Source organism: Mytilus galloprovincialis, chromosome 13 (assembly GCF_965363235.1).
Source record: "Mytilus galloprovincialis chromosome 13, xbMytGall1.hap1.1, whole genome shotgun sequence".
Classification (NCBI taxonomy): Eukaryota; Metazoa; Mollusca; class Bivalvia; order Mytilida; family Mytilidae; genus Mytilus; species Mytilus galloprovincialis.
This window is the reverse complement of record NC_134850.1, coordinates 63329150-63349921: the sequence shown is the minus strand read 5'-3', so window position 1 is coordinate 63349921 and position 20772 is coordinate 63329150. Positions and strand designations below refer to the sequence as shown.

Sequence of the window (20772 nt, the reverse complement as noted above, 5' to 3'; positions counted from 1 at the left end):
CTCTGCCATCACCAATTAGTCCTAATTATTAAAGATCAATTGCCCAAATTCAAATGATGATTGGTATATCGTATTGAATATGACCATCGGTTATCCGTGACGTATCCCAAATAACGACGCATGCCGATAGATAGATCATAGTTTATTAATTAGCGTCTCGCAATTTAAATTTCATCAAGGGGACTTAATTAAACCAGTTACTATACAAATCTTGAAAAAACGATGTACATGTACTTTTTAATATTTTTAAAACAAATTACGAAAACGTTTAGTGTAAAAATCACCGAATATAAATGTTTCTTTCTTGCAGGTTTTGGCATTTGTAAATAACATTAACGTTTTGGAATTCTAATGCAAAAGACAGTCGATTCAAACTGAAATAACTTCTTTAAAGATGGTTTGATTTTTTCAGAGACACATGTATTATATATGTCTCAATACATGTATTATATGTCTCTGATTTTATCAAAACAAAAATTACAAAATTATAAAATATGTTAGTTATCGAATGTATACCCTGAACTCTTACTATTATATTTACATGTCCTAAGTTACTTAATGTCCTGTGTGCAACCAGGAGATCCTGAACGGTTTTTAAACGTACCATTATTTTATATGCATATATTCAAAGCTGTTCTTAATTATATGCATACTAGGTATCAGTGGCGGATCCAGGGGGAGGGTTTCGGGGGTTGGAACCACCCCTTTTTTTGAACGATCAATGTATTTGAATGGGGACATATGGTTAGAACCACCCCCTCCCCCTTTTGTCCTGGGTTGAGACCCCCTTCTTTTCAAATGGCTGGCTGCGCCGCAGAGGTATATTTATACATATATATGTGTGTACCAGCCCCCTCCTAAATCTTGGGAAAAAAATGGTAGATTATATAGGGAATCACGGAAGCATGACTGGACGTGACCCCTCTAAGGCAGTCAATGAGTCCCCACTTATGAAAATTTCTGGATCAACCATTGCTTAGTTCTAGTTATCTTAGGTCCTAGTGTGAAATAATGCCAATAGGTCTTTTAAAACACATCTTTATTCATATATGTATATATACGTTTTCTCACGGATTTGTTCTTGCAATATTGGAATTATGTTTACTCAATGCGCAATTACTGAAGTTTATATTTGCTACTTTTCTTCTTAATTTCATATAATTTTTTTTTTTGATTTTTTTTCTTCGAAAAATTAGTGGTGTTGAAATAGGGAATGGACACAGATACCTTATCACATTTAACCAAAGAAATGTTGTATAATGTCATCAATCTGTATTACACGTAGACAGGATGTTCTATAGAAAACTATACGTTATACACACCCGAGAATACACGCACTGTCGTAATGGAAAATTACTGTATGTTATAGTTACCTGTAATCAGCTTTGCAACACCATGTCATGACAGTTCAAAAAGATTTTCTTCAAATCAAATTGGAATATTCATTTTTTCTGTAAAATTTAAAACTTTAAAAAGTAGACTTTGACAAAATCATGAAATAGAAAGAATTGAACAATTTAAAATCGTATTTTAACAAAGATTTAGATATAATTTTACAACGATCCTTAAAATATAACCAAACAAACGTTGAATCAAACGATATGAACCTACGCAGTTTTATATAAAAATACTGACACACACCAGTTTGCCATCTCAGTATGCAAGGCAAGGGTGCTTGGTGAGGTGCTGGAACTTGATCATGATGTACATGTATCATTAAGTTAATACAGTTCTGTTAGTATTGACTGCCTTTTTACAGAGACTTTCTATTCTTACTGTTATCAGTTAGTATAGACGGTTCCTGGCTTAGAATGATTCTCTGCTCAGCAAATGGTGCGTAATTAGCATTTGAATCAAATTTCTTGTAGAAGTAAAAAACACAAATTAATGTATTTGACAACTTTATTCAGGAGCACAGTCTATATTATCCGGCGTAAATAACTTCGAGATTTATGTGGAAGTTTACTCTGCTGCTCGATCTATGCTAATCGATGTTCCAGTATATTTCATATTTATATTTATTCGTGAGGCCTCGTCATCGTTTATATTCACTAAAAGCACAGTCGCCTAAATATTTTATATGGCGAAAAAATTGCGAAAATTGGGGGAAATAATATATTTTTAGTAGCATTATTATTTTAGAATCTTAAGAGGTTGCTTGCAAATTTAACTCTAAAATGAGAAGTGTATGACGATCTATAACGAATATATACATCCATCATGTGTGCAGATACGACGGCGACTATATAGGGTCTGCCATGAGTGCACTTTGTATGCCCTGCATGTGTGCACCCAGGAGGTCCTCCTGAGCGGTGTTTAGACGTACCGGGAAAATCTTATCTGATTCAGGATCAATTCATCGGTTACACTCCCCTGTCACCAGTGATTCTTTTTTGCTGACATTCTGAAAAAGTATTGTGTAGTCCCTGTGTAAGTGTTGACTCTCAACTCAGTGGCGGATCCCTTTATTTTTACCGATCAATGCATTTGTATCGGGACATATGTTTTGCACCCCTTTGCACCCCCCCCTTTGCCCTGGGTTAGCACCCCCCCCTTTCGAAAATTCCTGCATCCGCCCCTGCAACTTGCACATGTGATTTTTTAACACTCCCTGGACTTCTGCAAAAACAGAAAGTCACAGGACATTCCGACAAAAAGTCACAGGACAAAAAGTCAAACACATGTCAAACTCAGGCATAAAGTAACAAAGTTAATAGGACAAAAAGTCACAAACAATTTGTTGACAATTGATTGAATATAAATGAAAAAAGATTTTGAAATATCTTCTTTTTATTACATATATTCATTTTTAATTTTAGGAAATTGTTCATAATATAAAAAAGAAGATGTGGTATGATTGCCAATGAGACAACTGTCCACAAGAGACCAAAATGACACAGACATTAACAACTAGAGGTCTTTACGGCCTTCAACCATAAGCCAATATAAAGAAGGTATGGTATGATTGCCAATGAGACAACTGTCCACAAGAGACCAAAATGACACAGACATTAACAACCATAGGTCACCAAACAGCCTTCAACAATGAGCAAAGCCCGAGGTAAAGCCCATACCGCATAGTCAGCTGTAAAAGGCAATCATACTATATCTTTTTTTTTATATTTACATGTTAAAAAATGCGTGCAAATGTACTCAAAAGCTGCACACAAACGTAATGATTTTTGTGCACAAATGTAATGGTAATGTGCGCAAACCTAATGCACTGATTTATTTGTTTTTAATAAATTTTAATTTAAAGTTGCTACATCATGTTCATGTATAAAACTTCAAGAAAAATACAAAAAGAGTGTTTTCTTGTTCAAAGAAAAATAATCTCAAAACTAAATTGTGACTTTTTGTCCTGTGACAGTGTGTGACTTTTTGACTGTGACTTTCTGTCCTGCATTCAGATTGAATAGGGGAGTTTGGTTGACCCCGCCTCCCTCTATCTGAGACTACTATCTCAGTGATGAGCTTTATGTTTCATGTACAAATGTATTGTGCTTTTCATATATATGTATGTCGGATAAAAGCTCTACAGACCTTTAATATGTTGTATTGTTACATTGTATATGTATAACCGACAATAAATAAATAGCCCCTAACAAGTAAGAATTAGGTTACTTCTTTTTGTTTTGACATCTTGCATGGGTTTTTATAGCCCCGTATTAAAATTATGCCCCCACTTTAAAAAAAGGGGGGGGTATACTGTTTTACCCCTGTCTGTCCATCCATCCTTGCGTCAGTCAGTCCGTCCGATGAATATTTTTCGTCCCATTTTCCTTAGGAACTACAATAGAAGGATTTCTGAAATTTGGTTTCAGGGTTAAATAAGTCAGCTATACCGTGTGATGCATTTTCAGATTCATCACTCGACAACTTCCTGTTTTCCCAACACTTGTATGATTTTACACATGATAGCCAAGTTGAAAGTTGAAAACTAACAACCTAATTTATGTACAAAAAAATTGAAAAACAGATATGTTACACATAAACAAACGACAATCACTGAATTATCGGATCCTGACTTGGAACAGGCACAACCATAACAAATTGGCAGGGTATAAGGAACTTTGAAAATATTTAGTTTTTGTGGTTTGGTCAATTTTCCGGATACTGTAAGCAATAAGGCCCCTTTATTTAGTGAATGAAATAATTGTAAGATGCACTTAGCTGTCTGTCATATTTTATATGAACTTGACCTCATTTTCATGCATGGTTCATTGGTCAATGAAACACTGCATTGTTTTGTCAGTTTATCATATGTTTAAAGTTACAGGTAGATTATATTTGGTAGATATGAAACAATTGTAAGGTGTGCATGTCTGAATGGCAGATTCATATATAAACCATGACCGCATTTTATTGTTCTTTGGTCAATGATAAGTTTTCTTGGTTTTGTCATTTTATCAAGCCACATTTAAAAGAATGTCTTTTCCCCCTCCCCGGGTCTACCCTTTGTAAACAAGACCAGGAAGGCAGGTTTTTTTTAGCTCACCTGACCTGAAAGGTCAAGTGAGCTTTTCTCATCACTTGGCGTTCGTCGTCTGTCGTCCTGCGTCCGTCGTCTGTAAACTTTTACAAAAATCTTCTCCTCTGAAACTACTTGGCCAAATTCTACCAAACTTGGCCACAATCATCCTTGGGGTATCTAGTTTAAAAAATGTGTGGCGTGACCTGTCAAACCAACCAAGATGGCCGCCATGGCTAAAAATAGAACATAGGGGTAAAATGCAGTTTTTGGCTTATAACTCAAAAACCAAAGCATTTAGAGCAAATCTGACATGGGGTAAAATTGTTGATCAGGTCAAGATCTATCTGCCCTGAAATTTTCAGACGAATCGGACAACCTGTTGATGGGTTGCTGCCTGTGAAATGGTTATTTTAAGGAAATTTTGCAGTTTTTGGAATACTATTATAGATAGAGATAAACTGTAAAAGCAATAATGTTCAGCAAAGTAAGACCTACAAATAAGTCAACATGATCAAAATTGTCAGTCGACCCCTTAAGGAGTTATTGCCCTTTATAGTCAATTTTTAACAACTTTTCATAATTTTTTGTAACTTTTTTAAAAATCTTCTTCTCTGAAACTACTTTGCCAAATTTAACCAAACTTGGCCACAATTATCATTGTGGTTTGTAGTTTAAAAAATGTGTCCGATGACTCAGCCTACCAAACAAAATGGCCGACATGGCTAAAATTAGAACATAGTGGTAAAATGCAGGTTTTGCTTTATATCTTTGAAACTAAGACATTTAGGGCAAATCTTTCAAGATTTAAATGTCCATCAGAATAAGATATATCCCCTCACAAATTTTCAGTTGAATTGGACAACCTGTTGTTGGGTTGCTGCCCTAAAATTGGTGATTTTAAGGTAATTTTGCAGTTTTTGGTTATTATCTTGAATACTATTATAGATAGAGATAAACTGTAGACAGCAATAATGTTCAGCAAAGTAAGATCTACAAATAAGTCAGCATGATCAAAATTGTTAGAGGACCCCTTAAGGAGTTATTGCCCTTTATAGTCAATATTGAACAACTTTTCGTCATTTTTGTAACTTGTATAAAAATCATTTCTAAAACTACTTGGCCAAATTTAACCAAACTTGGCCACAATCATAATACTAGGGTATCTATTTTAAAAAAAAGTGTCTAATGACCCCGCCTACCAACGAAGATGGCCGACATCAGTAAACACATTAACAGGTGAGCGACACAGGCTCTTGAGAGCCTCTAGTTTTTTTTAACTGGATGTGATTGTCATAGCATGGTCACATGAATGGTTTGACTTGTCCAGTCCAGGCCACTTATCAGTTGTTTGTGCTCAATTTGAGTGTATTTATTTAGATTATCAATCCTTCTGCTTTCAAGCACTTTCCAAAAATGGAAACAAATTATTTTCAGGAAAAAAATAATTTCGATTTTTTTGTGGAAAATAATTTTTTGACCCGGGCGCTTATTTTTTACCCGTGTGGGGGGAGGGGAAACAAACATATTTTTAATTTTGGCCTTAGATTTTTTAAGCATAGGTCTACTTGTTGTATGGAATGACTACAAGGTATCATATAAAAAAAGATGTCTGCCTGCCAAGGTTAATTTTACTGTGACCTCATATTCATAGAATAATGATAATATTCATGATATTGAACAGCAAGAATGATGAGTAAGTTGATGTTATATACAAATAAGACAAAATTTTCAGTTGCCTACTAATTATGTAATACATGTAGTAGTTATTTTTGTCATTAAATGATGTTTACCCTTTTATGTGTAGGGCAAGAACATGAAAGATAAAGGGGAAACTATAAACAGAAGAAATTATCAACAAAATAAGATTTACAGAGGTCAACAAAGCCTAAATGGTAAGTCCACTGTTATAAAAAAAAATTTCCTTGAATAATAATTAAATATTTATTAAAATAAGATGTGGTATGATGAAAGAGAAAACTATCCATCAGAGTTCAATTTAGTGGATGTAAACATTGTAATTACTTATTAGAGGCCATTGATGACCTGTAAGTAATGAGAAAACCCATACCCTATACATGTTATAGTAATCTATAAAAGTCAACACTAACCAAATTTGAAACAGAGCATCAATTCAAACGTCAAATATACCAGACTAATTTATAAAAACAAAAAATTATGAAAAATAAAAATGACGGGTATGAACCAACATCAACCACTGAACTATGTACAAGCTCCTGATATTAGACAGGTATAATATGGCTGGGTTGATATAAAAATAAGAAACACTTATCAGTCTGATTTCCAATGAGACATTTCTCCAATAGAGATCAAATGACATTTAAGGAGGCTCTAGGGTATAACAATTTCAGAAAAATGTTTTAATATTTTTTTTTTCATAACTCAATTTATTTATATCTTTATCATATGGTACACCTAATCATTCAAAACAATCAATTCGGTTTGGCCCCAGATGACTTTTAAAATGCATATATCATTGAAAAAGCTCCAAATTATCTCCCTTTGGTGCAAAAAAGCCATTTTTTGGCATTAAAAATGTAATATCTTATTTAACTCATCGGTGGCCTATATTTTTTATTATAATTTTAAATAAGCTGTACTTTAACTAAACTATTATAAAATTTAAGCGATTTCTGTAATTTAGTACTTGAATATTTAAATGAAAGTTTATCATATTAATCATAAACATGATAAAATAGCCATTTTATTGATCTCTTCACTGATAATTTTTGAGTTTGTGTATTTGTAGGTCAGAAATCTGGATTTTCATGGTCATCATTCACAGATCAATACTGAACGGAAAACTTAAAGCTGATATTTTTCTCCATAGTGCGACTTTTTTATTATTTTGAAATGGAACATGTTTTTTCCTACATTTATTTGAAAGAGGAAATTTCAACATGATGACTATAAACAAAAAGGAGTCATATCATCACGATCATTGATGCACAAGAACTTGATCATATAAATACAACAATATAATTATCAATTGAAAGATGGAACGAATGAACAAGAAATTAGAATGTTGTTGTCCAAATAAACTTGCTTTGTCTTCTCATTTGAATCTCTCCATTCAATAAAGATGTACAGAGGAAGATCTTTGAGGAACAGATTGAAAAAATGTTTTGTCTAAGAATTGCAGGAATATTCTAGTGAATGAAATTATTTATTGACTTCACTCTTATATAGTGGACTGAATAATTGTACATAGCAAGCTGTGAATAAAGAAAGCAAAAACTTTAACAAAAAGTGTTTATATTATAAATTTGCAATTATAAGCATACTATTATGTACACCACAAAGTTATATATTATTCAAATTGTTTGCCTATACAAGTATTGCAATGAACCTATAACAAAGAAAATCTTACCTCATGAAAAGAGTGAACTATTCAGTCAGAATATGAAATATTTTTTCAGTTCTATTTTTCATAATAGAATAAACAAGACAAAGATTTCAAAACAATATTTTTTCATTTATTTAGAAATTTCATCATTTTGTTTCAGTGAAAGGACTTTATTCTTTGACTGTAAAATATTATTATTATACATTCCAAAATAAGAATAATATTTATTGTCATATAAGCAAATAAAAAACATGTTTGTGACAAAATTTAAAAAAAATTATATATATGTATATATAAAAAATATAAAAAAAACTTGTATACATTTAAAACATTTTACTACCAAACAGCATTCATTGTAACATACACATAACTTTATATTTATATATTTATAATTTTAATCCCATAGGATTTTATTTTGTCCCATGGGATAATTATAGTCCCATGGGATTTTTTTTGTCCCATGGGACAACAAATATCCCATGGGACTACAATAATCCCATGGGACCAAAAAAAATCCCATGGGATTTAACCAAAATCCCATGGGATAATGGTAAATCCCATGGGATTTTGCCCTGTCCCATGGGATATTGAAAATCCCATGTTTTTATAATTCAAATTGCAAAATAAATATGAAAGTAACAGTATAAAACCAATGAAATTATTGAATCCCATGTAATTCCGCACATTTTGGTTATATACATGATATTGTAGCTCTTGTTTGAGGCGGCGGCGGATTTGCAAATGAGTGTTTTGCAAATTAAAAGTGTCCAGTGTTATTTGATTTAACTTTCAAAAAGTATTATACCCTCCTTTACGATAGATATAGGAAGATGTGGTGTGAGTGCCAATGAGACAAGTCTCCATCCAAATAATAATTTATAAAAGTAAACCATTATAGGTCAATGTACGGCCCTCAACACGGAGCATTGGCTCACACCGAACAGCAAGCTGTAAAGGGCCCCAAAATAACTAATGTAAAACCATTCAAACTGGAAAACAAACGGTCTAATCTATATAAAAAACGAGAAACGAGAAACACGTATAAATTACATAAACAAACGACAACTACTGTACATCAGATTCCTGCAAACATTTGCAGCGGGATTAAACGTTTTAATGGTACCATGGCAAACCTTCTCCCTTTTTCTGAAACAATAGTATAACATCACAACATAGAAAAACACACGATAAAATATTAGTATAGTTACTAGTACATGTATACTAGTCCGACAGACCTGTAACCAATCTATCTGTCTGCAGAAATAGACTACTTCGAAAGAAGGGTAGTATACCTTACCTAATACATATGTAATGACTTCACGGTTCAGGTAGCAAGCAAGCTTACCAAAGATACTGCCTTTACCTACACACTCAATATAATCGGCTGTAAATAAAATATTTAGTTGAATTTAATTTTTAGCATGAAGTTTAATGACCTGGGTTATGTTGAACTTTATGAGGGATTTATCAAATAAAGTTGCATCAATAAAAGGATGCTGGTATTATACATACTCTCTTTCTCATCGACCCCTCCTTACAAGGGGAAGGCAACTCGAACACGGATGGGTCTGTTATGCCACTTGTTAATCCCATGACACCAATATTGAAGACGCCATCTTTTGTTTGGAAACCTTCGGATACTGGTGCGCATCCTTTCGTAGTCATTGTCATGGTAAACTGTCCTGCATCAAACGTAAAAAAGTACGTGTCAACCTTGAGCGTGTCATCTCCTAAACCATGATAGCTCGACCATACCTTTGAGCTAGCTGTAAAATAAAGATATATATTTGTATACCATTAATGCACATTAAACGTGTCATCTCCTAAACCATGATAGCTCGACCATACCTTTGAGCTATAGTTGTAAAATGAAGAGATATATTTGTATACCATTAATGCACATTAAACGTGTCATCTCCTTAACCATGATAGCTCGACCATATCTTTGAGCTAGTTGTAAAATGAAGAGATACATTTGTATACCATTAATGCACATTAAACGTGTCATCTCCTAAACCATGATAGCTCGACCATACCTCACTGGGGTAAAGCTGATGACCGTAACTGCATTCACGGTCATCCCAAGATGTCGGATGAAAAAATAGGTCAGTATCTGTATTGTCTGCTACAGTGTTTCTATATCATTTTCTTTACAAAGGAGACATTGATACGATGTAAATTTATAAAAGATTCACACGGAAATCACAAATTACTTCCGAGAAATGTGCATGAAACAGGAAATTCGATTTAAAAAAATCGCTAAGATGACCGTAAATCACAATCGAGATGACCGTAACAGAATCAGCAATTCATAACAAGGGTGACCGTAATTGGTTAAAAGATGACCGTAATTTGTAAAGGATGACTGTAATTTCTAAATGATGACCGTAACTTTTAAAGGATGATCGTCAATTCTAAGAAATATTCGTATTTGTATAACTACTTTTTTTGTATCAAATGATTAATGGTGTTGATATACAACGTATTTATATGAAAGTATTATCCTATAGGTAGGAGAAACTCAGACGTGCTTTGAATACAAAGTTCACCATATATCTCTTTTTCCGACGTAGTCGGTATAGTTTCGGTTTGTGCCCTTTGAACTTAAGGACGCTTAACTATGGCAACAGAATACGCATGCTCGAACATCCTTTCTGTGATTGGACAAAATGCTGTCATGGTGGGTGATTTGGTTGTGTTTGAAAAAACGTCTCGTTAATTATATCGTGATGGAAAGCAAGTGAAAAACTATAAATTTTTGAACTAGATCTTACAAAGATTTATATTTTTATTAAAATAATTGTTTCTCCAATAGCTCTTTGCATCCGTGACAGCTGTTTATTCGGGACAATTATATAATTTTTAATGTAAACTTTGTTGTACGAACGTACATGACTTTTAGAACGCACCTACGCATGTGAGATTTCCGCGGGGTTTTGGTGAATGTAAACAGAAAGATACGAGGACCGAGAATACTAAACAAAACAGAAAAAACGTTATTTAAATGGTATCTTTGTGCTCCTGAAGGTTATCGAAATGATAGTTTTATACATATACTCAAATTTAAATACGTCGGATATCTTTTTTAAAGATAGTTTTTGTTTTACGGTAGAGGGTATAATTTTTAAAATGAACATACAACAAGACATGCACATGAAAAAGTGGGGAAAACATGCAACAAAAGCGCGATTAAATGACACCTTAGAAGTATAATAAAAAAACAAAGTGTGCTGCACAGCCTCCAACTAAATGCCAAAAGATTTTTTGTTATTTCTGGAATTCCTTGTAATGACATATGATAAATACTACGACCAAACTATTGAAGGCGAGCTCCAGCAAAATAGATCCTTAAAATAGTCTTGTGCGTATAACGTATCACAAGCGGATTAAGCCATTTTCAAAAAAAGGGGGATCCCAACCCAGGGTAAAGGGGGTTCAAACTATGTGTCCCCATTCAAATGCACTGATCGGAAAATTTAAAGGGACACCCGGACCCCCCCCCCCCCCCTCCTTGGATCTACCACTGACGGGAATCTTGTCAATTTATATATACAGCAATGTTATTCATATATAATTCAAACTAAGATTTTAATCTGCTTCCTCTGGAACCATACACACAGACTCGATTTCCGGATATTCATATGTTTGATTAGTGGTTTTTATGCTCCATTCATGGGCATTATCTTTTCTGGTCTGTGCATCCGTTCGTTTGTTCATCCGTTCGTTTGTTCATCCGTTCGTCTGCTCGTTCGTCCGTCTGTCCCACCTCAGATTAAAGTTTTTGGTCGAGGAGGTTTTTGATGACGTTGAAGTCCAATCAACTTGAAACTTAGTACATATGTTTTCTATGATATGATCTTTCTAATCATAATGCCAAATTACAGTTTTTTCCCATCTTAACGGTCCACTGAACATAGAAAATTACAGTGTAGATGAGGCATGTACTAGAGACACCTCAGAGGGACACATTCTTGTTTTTTCAACTTTTCGCCGTATCTCAATTTGTATTAAAATTTTAAAGTCGTTATCAATAAATATCTATTGTTTACGAGAACTTTGCAATTTACTATCATTGTCATGAACTCAAAATACGGCAAATAGTTAAAAATAAATTGATGAAACATGTTTATATTCGCTAACTAAGCCCTATTGAGACAAACACAACAAAAAGCTATGAATACAAAAATGATATTCTTAGAATTGAAGGGTCATCATTCAGTCCGATATGCGGTTTAAAGAGAACAAAAGAATTCGACCTCTTGTGTTTAGAAGGTAGAAAAGTGAAATGAACTTTGTATACGGTTGTCAAGATGTCACAAAAGTAACTTTCCGTAAAGTCATTATAAATATTTGCATTTACGTTGTTTAATTTTCAAATTGTACAATTGTTAACAATGCAACTTGCAAACTATCGTTTTTAAAACGACCATAAGTCAAGTTGTTATGTCATTTAAGGGGTCTCCTTATAAACTGCTACTTTTTTTTGCCCGACATAGAAAAAATCTGGGAAAAATTACAAAAATTGAGAAATGAATTGTCAATCGTTTAAGACCATTCCCAAAGTGGCACACCTAAATTTGACATTTGGACACAATTTCAAAGTTGGATGTTATATGACGGGGTTTTGTTACTTAATTTACGCATCGAACACACCCGTCCTTTATATGTAACATCACATGACTTTTAAGTGATTTAAAACTATTGTTTTTTAATAATATTTGCATGTTTGACATGTTTTTTTCTTAAACAATTACAATTACACCGACAGTCATATTTTCTGTATTATTTAAAAAAAAATTGTTACACATTTTGTTACACCTCAGTTATACAGTAACCCAGATTGGTTGACCATTGTGAAGTTGGGTTTTTGGCGTAGCATAGATTTATATCGTTGTATTCCTTTTGTTTGTGTTAACCAATTGTCGTTCGGAATTATTTTTTATACATCATTTATTGATCTTGCTATTTCTTGTAATTTAGTTTGCGTCTTATTTCTTTGGTGTCATATTTTGGCTATGTTTGTGTTCGATCATACAGTATACGTCGGTAGTTGCCCGCGAATGGATTTTTTTTTTATTTCTTGTGACTCTTTGCGTCTTATTTTTTGATTGCAGTTGGTTTTTGTTTTGTGTCATGTGGAGATATGGTGTGATTTTCTTTTTCTTTTGATGTGTTTGCATCTTAAATTGGGATTGCACTGAGTTATTTTATGATTTCTTTGTGCTATATTTTCGATACATTTTTAGTCTATCTTATAGCATCTTACAATTGTTCGACGACATATGATACTTTTTTTGTTCGCCAATTTTTTTCATACGATTCATACGATTTGAATTTACTATTTATATCGTTTTCTTTTCTTATTTATAGTTTACCTACAGTCGAAAATTTGCAAGACATAAAGAGTCTTTACTTATCTAACAGTTTTACATTAGACTCAATTTTATTATAGTTTATCACATAAAGACTCGATTGTATTATAGTACTTTACTTGAATAACCGTTATTTGTATGTTAGTTCTTCACAACTCACATACAAATTCAAGAATATCAAAGTTCCCTTATATTCATTTGATTTTTTACCGTATACGGTGGCTCACTCTATTTTTCTCATACATACTCACTAGTACAAGTCAAGTACTATAGTATTACACCGGTGTCTTCATATTTCATGTACTACACATGCGTATTTATTACTCGAGTGTGAAACATGCAACAACACTCTACCAAAGCAAGCGAGGAAACAATCCATCAACAAGGAAGTAAGTTAATCATTTAGCTTCAAAGGGGGTATGGTTTTCTTGTCTGAGCGCGAACATTTATTGTCCGCCTCCATCAATCAAATATTTTGTTCTTTCAAAACTTAACACTGTAAGGTTTTAGAATCTTGATCAGAATTCATATTATTTTTTTTTGGTTTCAAATTTTGCCTGACAACAATATTTTTTTCGAACGAATTTTGAGTCAGACGATATTTTTTTTGAATGAATCTTACCCCTCACTCTTTTTCACAATTTGAAGTTAAATTTTCGTTCCCATATGTAAATAACCAGCACAGACTTTCATAATCTTTTTTTTATACATATGAAGACTTTCATCGCACTGTTCAAACCAATCATGATTCAGTGGCGGATCCAGAATTTTACATTAGGGGGAGGGGGCGCTAACTGAGCTAAGGGTAGCTCGCTCCAGTCGCTCCAGTGATTCCCTATGTTTAATCAAACATATTTTTCCGACGAAAGCCGCCCCCACCCCGGCTTGGGTTAAAATTGTACTTAGGGACGACATCAAAAGTTCAATGAAGGATAAAAAAAACTTAATTCACACAAGTTTTTTTCATATCAAAAACTCAAGTCACATGGTAATGTTTGGGATGCTTAAACCTTTGACATATTTTGTAAGTTGAAAAATTAATATACCAAAGACCTTTTTTGGGTGTTAACATTTACGGTTGACTGGCATATTTTATGTAGAATGCACAACCTGTTTTATTTTAAAAAAAAAATGATGATTCTAAAAGATAACGAAAATTAAGCATAGAATGAAATTCAAAACAGTGTGGCTGTGGCCATTGATTGACACATTAAATTCATCCATTGACTGGGACAATTTATGTGAACGTTTGTCTGTAACGACCACTGTTCACGACGTACCTACGATAGACATTTAAACTGTGGGGTCACCAAAGGTTTCTTAACGCCTTTAATTATAAAAAAAAAAATCGAAAAATTAATCAGGAATAACCTTTATGTTTTGATTTATATAATTGATATAAATCAAAACATCGTGTTATTTCTGATTAATTTTTCGAATTACTTTATTAAGGTGTTGAGAACCTTTGGTGACCCCATAGTTTAAGTGTCTTTAAAAAGTAAATAGTGAGCAGTAGTCGTTACATACAAACGTTCACCTAAATTATCCCAGTCAATGGATGAATTTAATGTGTCAATCAATGGCCACAGCCACACTGTTTTGAATTTCATTCTATGCTCTTTTAACTGTTCTTTAACAGGGCTCCAATTTAAAAAAAAGAGTTCTGATGATCAAGTTCTTTGAAGAAGGAGAAAGGGGTAACTAATGGCACTGCTATATCACCTCAGAAATTATATAAATTATTACCATCAGTATTACAAGACTATGAAGGATGCATTCACATCTCTTCTGTTATGGAAACGTTTGACAAATTCTGTATATAAAAAAAACCAAGTTCTTTTTGTAGCATAACTTTATTCATATAGATTAATTATTTCTCCTACATATCTTTATATATTGCTTTCTTTAGTTCAATCTTAGATAAGCATCTGGTACTTTAAAACCTCTCCTCCCTGTTCCATGTCACTGGTCGACATGTGTACTTCAGAATAATTCCTGACTGTCAGATGTATAGCAGAACTTTCACATAACTTCTTGATAAAACTGCTGTCTATCTCCCTTTTCGACACTGCAAACAAAAAATCGAATAGGCAATTAAAGAGGGGGTTGCAACCACATGTTCCCCGTACAAACGGATCAGAACCAAGAGCTCTTTCCCGGATCTGCCACTGGATTTATACATCAGATGCATCACAAAATATAAACATGTTATTAAATATACTAGAATATGAAATAAAGAAAAATATAAATCGAAAATGTTGAATTATCATTTATGTCTACGAGTACGAAACCACAAGATCCTACTTAATTGGCCATGTTTTTAAATCATATCAAATGTTTTCATTGGTCTTCACTTGTTAGAAAAATGTACAGAATTTATTGTTTAGCTAAATTATCAATGTTAGGTTATTGCATATTCTTCAGAGCTGCATATTTAACTAATAAATTGAAAAAGAGGGGATGAATATATGTACTAAACTGTTGTCTGTATTTTCAACATATCTAACAAACATGTGTGAAAAATTAGTTTTAGAATACGAAATATCTCTCATTCTGTAAACAGATATTGTAGGATTGTTAAGGTATTTTGGTATTTTTAAAAGCCCCCCCCCTTTTTTTTTGTAATATGCACCACACTGAAAAACATTTAGTTAGGACGAAGAACTAATAAACGATAGTCCTATAATGTAAGGCTTCAGAGTTACATATCATTTACATTCAACATGTTTATCGGATTTTTTATAACTACCAATGTTGAACAGTTGAACCGTTCAAAATTGATAGTAAACAAAAATTCGATAAAAAATGTTGAATGTAAATGATATGAACCTCCGGTCTTATATTAAAGGACAGTACATAAGACTTCTGAGGTTCATACCATTTACATTCAACGGTTTTGTCGGATTTTTTTTTTTTTACTATGAACCGTTCAACATCAATAGTAAAAAAAAAATCCGATATAAAAACGTTGAATATAAGTGATATGAACCTCCGAAGTCTTATATAATAGCACTACGGTAAATAGAATAATTGAAATTTAGTTATTTGAGTGTGGGAGGCTATTTGAATCCACTTTATGAGTGTGTATTATGTAATGTTACACTGTAACAAACCTATCAAACACACCGTGAAAAATAACATTATCTCCCCTGGAAATGCTTAACAACAAGACGAAAAAAACTGCTACCTTTTTTTGCCCTATATCACATAGTTATGAAAACACATTACATAGATAAGGAATACTGTGTCTGGGTACACATTTGAATCTGTAGGTGGCACACTCAGAACGATCGTCTCTAGATTTTTTTTTTAATTCGTTCCGGCTTTTCCGGGTTCACGTAGCAACACGTTTCTTTTCTTTCCAGCTTTTCCTGATTATGAATTAATTCAAAACATGCATTTATCCCAAAACAACAACTATTAAACAACTCACCTATACCAATGGTGATCGTCTAATTCCTAGCTGATTCCATTTATCGTACCTTTCTTGACGACACCCGTCGTTGTAGCGTCTACCATTGGAGGTAGCGAAATTACATGATTTGACAGGAGAGCGAAATAAACAAGGGGAGCAATTTTATCGAACCGCATTCCGGACTGCATTTAAAAGTTACGATCATCCTTTATACATTACAGTCAATCTTTACAAATTACGGTCATCTTTTACAAGTTACGGTCATCTGTTTACCAATCACGGTCATCCTTGTTTTATGTTACGGTCATCTTGAAAATATTTTGATAATGATTTACGGACATCTTAGCGATTTTTTCAAATTGAATTTCCCGTTTCCTGAACATTTTTCGGTAGTAATTTGTGATTTCTGTGTGAATCTTTTATAAATTTACATCGTATCAATGTATACTTTGTAAAGAAAATGATATAGAAACACTGTAACAGACAATACAGATACTGACCTAATTTTTCATCCGACATCTTGGGATGACCATGAATGCGGTTACGGTCATCAGCTTTACCCCAGTGATACCTGTGAGCTAGTTGTGAAATGAAGAGATATACTTGTATACCATTAATGCACATTAAACGAGTCATCTCCTAAACCATGATAGCTCGACCATACCTTTGAGCTAGTTGTGAAATGAAGAGATATATTTATATACCATTAATGCACATAAATGAGTCATGATATCCTAAACCAGGATAGCTCGATCATATTTTTGGATAGTTGTGAAATGAAGAGATATATTTGTATACCATTAATGTACAAAGAAATTATTATTAAGTATTCATATATATATATAGAAAGAAACATGATGTATATATGAGGGTGTAGATGATCCAATAGAATCAAATAATATAAGCAATAGGGAATAATTCATTGGGTGCTAAAATGTGAAGAATAGAGAACAACGGGAAAAATATCAAAGTAACAAACAAAGACTAGACCTATATAAGAAATGGTTTCAGGTGCCTCAAAAGAGTAAGTGTATTCTCTTGTGCATGCTTTACCGTCGTGCAAATGATGCTCAATCAAAATGGCACAATCGAGAATAGGACACAATCATTCGTCACAACTCGGCCGATTCCGTACCTTCAGAAGGAGATTAGCGGATTCACCCGAGGATTGTCGATTGAGAACACAATATGTAAAATTACAGATATGACGACTCTTTTTAACATCTAACGTCCTAACACTGCATGAACTCGTCGACGGTAAGAAAATAAAAATAAAATAACTGTTTAGATCATAATGTAGTGATTCGTTTATGGTTATTAACTGGACATCTTCGCTCTCCAAGAGTTACGATCCAGTCCCCCTTGGCTAGCGAATATGTTCATAAGATTGCACTTGATTCATAAATGATCAAAAATTTCAGTCGTATGAGTTTTGTTGACGTGTCGTCGTTATCTAAAGTACTTACATGGCAAACAAATCTGTCCTCCTTCGGTCCCAAAATCAAAAGGTAAAGGTTTTATGGTGCAGTTTCCCAAGGCAGCTTCATATTGTACTTGCTGAAACGGACGAGAAAGGATACTGTTACGTGTATCAGTTTATAGCACAAAATCTCTATTTGGTCTTTGGAAAACAAATCCAAACACATTGAAATAGCGCCTTAATTTCTATTTCCCAGCTCGAATAATCAAAATTGAGGCCTTTCCGACAAAAGAAGAGATAACATATCATTGTAAGTTAAAGAATACATACATTTGTGAACCTGTGCGGTTGTCTTTAATTGCTTACATCAATTTACACAGGTAATTTTGCATACTATTAGGTACTATTTCTATACCAAAAATCTGTAGTACTGGAAAAAAATCAAGAGCAGACACAACGCTTTTAAAGCTAACTGAAAGTCGTGTACTATGATCTAGTATCTGATATTTGCTTATGAATGAAATTTAGATTCTTATAGATTGTTCTTAAAGGGCCAGATTTAGAGGGGTGGTAAAGTGCCCAGTATCATTATGGATCTTCCTATATGATTATTGCATAGACCATTTACAATTATCACTCAAAACATTGGTTTTACATGTATGATTCATTACATTACCATAGATATGTGATCGATCGATAGTTCACTGACTTGTTGAAATTATATAATTTAAATTTTCCGTAAATTTAATATTTAAAAAAATAAAAAATACGATAATTTACTCATAAATTGAAAATTTTGCAACAGGTGTTTAAAAAGCAAAAAGCTGCATACAAAAACATGATTTTCTCCCAGACTTACATTATTGAAATCCTGAACAATTTCTTGGTGAATTGCATGACCCCCGACATAGACTGTTCCAGATAAGTAACCTTTTCCTATAGCAGTATCCATGGCCCACTTGTCATACACAGCCTAGAATACAAATGACAAAGATTTATATATACTAGATACCCCCTCCCCCCGACATAGACTGTCCCAGATAAGTAACCTTTTCCTATAGCAGTATCCATGTCCCACTTGTCATACACAGCCTAGAATACAAATGACAAAGATTTATATATACTAGATACCCTGTCACTCCGACATAGACTGTCCCAGATAAGTAACCTTTTCCTATAGCAGTATCCATGACCCACTTGTCACACACAGCCTAGAATACAAATGACAAAGATTTATATATATAAACACTTAAACACACGCGGGCTTGTGACTGAATTAAAGTACCTTAGTTTTATAGTATTCGTTTTGTCATTTGATAAAGTCATGCTGGTTATAAGGTGTACAGTTTTCTCTGATTTGAAAATTTTTCTGTTTGTACCCATCGTGGTTTTTTCACTAAAATAAAGTTGAATTCTATAATTAGTCGTTTTTGCGTCATGCCGGTTAACAAATTGGACCTCGTTATTTTAGTATTATAGATAGTTGGGAACTCCATTAATACTTCACTTGTTCTTTTTGAGCAGTCAAAATGAGTTGTCTGTATGTCTTTTGACCAGACATATTTACTACTAAGGAATAATAGACAAACACAAATTGTTTGTTTCTTCTAAAAGATACATAATGAACCACACTATCTTTCAACCTTTATGATATAATGCTATATATTTGTTAATTGAAATGTCTTAGAATAAAATCTTTTTCTTCTGTTATCCAATCATCTTTCTCCAGGAAAGAACGCAAAGGAACTTGAGATCATAAGAATCAACATCGCATGAATCAAAACTTGTATATTTTTAGTATAATAAAAATAACAAAATGCCTCCTGACTTGGTTTTGGCATCGACTCCTCAAACAATCGTTAGCCCAAGATATTATTATCAAAACAGAAAAATAATTTATTCTTATTTAGGAGGGGATCGTTCAACGATTTGACCAATATGTAATGGAAAGCATAATAAATGCAGGGTATCCATGTACATTTAACGACCTCTTGGTGTAAATATTACAAAGGTGGCCTGTTTTTTAAATCAAAACTTCTAACATAAAATATGTAAATTCAAAATTTTGAAATACACACTTACCGTAATTTGCAAGGGATTTCCATTATTGCTCAGAGCAATTGACATCCCAACCGTTCCCTCTAACTGTTGTGGCATACAGCACGAATACGCTTGGCCACCAAGTGTAGCAAGACTCAATACAAGAACATATATCTCCATAATAACTGTAGAGTAGACTGCAGTTAGACCAAATACGATAACCGTATATATATATATAAATTCTCTCAATTCTATTGGTTAAACATTTTAACCAATAACGGATATTTCAAATTATTTTTTTTTACTTTTAAGTTGGGTAATTTTATTTAATAATAGAATTATAATAATTGCGAACTTTAATATTTGATCGGAGCAACTAGATCTCTAAAAACAACAAATACATGTAGTTCATTTACTAGTAATATCTTACAGACTATGTGTAACTTTTTCAAATGTTTATTCACGTGTTTCGAATTTTAGAGTGACGTTCATTTTCTGTGAACTAGTTACCCCTTTTGTTTAGAGGCCACATGAAGACCGCCACCGGATGCGGAATTATCTCGCTGTGTTGAACACCAATTGGTGGCCTATGGTTGTTTTATGCTCTTTGATCGAGTTTTTGTCTCTTTGACACATTCCCCATTTTACCCAGTATGCAGTATTTGTTTCTCGTGACGTATCTTTTGT

The 20772-nt window shown here is 33.3% G+C and overlaps 1 protein-coding gene and 1 long non-coding RNA gene across 2 annotated transcripts in view; one reads left to right on the top strand and one right to left on the bottom strand.

Moving 5' to 3' along the window:
* The window catches only part of LOC143057473 (uncharacterized), a 29373-nt gene extending 9037 nt beyond the window's left edge, over nt 1-20336 (bottom strand). Inside the window, exons 1-4 of the mRNA XM_076230781.1 lie at nt 20128-20336; nt 18905-19018; nt 18092-18182; nt 9351-9604 (exon numbers count right to left, since the gene is read on the bottom strand). Of these exons, the coding sequence (XP_076086896.1) occupies nt 9351-9604; nt 18092-18182; nt 18905-19018; nt 20128-20265 (597 nt within the window). The 5' untranslated portion in view covers nt 20266-20336. The remainder of the gene's footprint in view (nt 1-9350; nt 9605-18091; nt 18183-18904; nt 19019-20127) is intronic.
* On the top strand, nt 1849-7957 carry LOC143056020 (uncharacterized). The gene is made up of 3 exons (XR_012972208.1): nt 1849-2430; nt 6279-6366; nt 7242-7957. It is a non-coding gene; the product is annotated as an uncharacterized LOC143056020 (long non-coding RNA).
* Nucleotides 20337-20772: the final 436 nt, after the last annotated feature.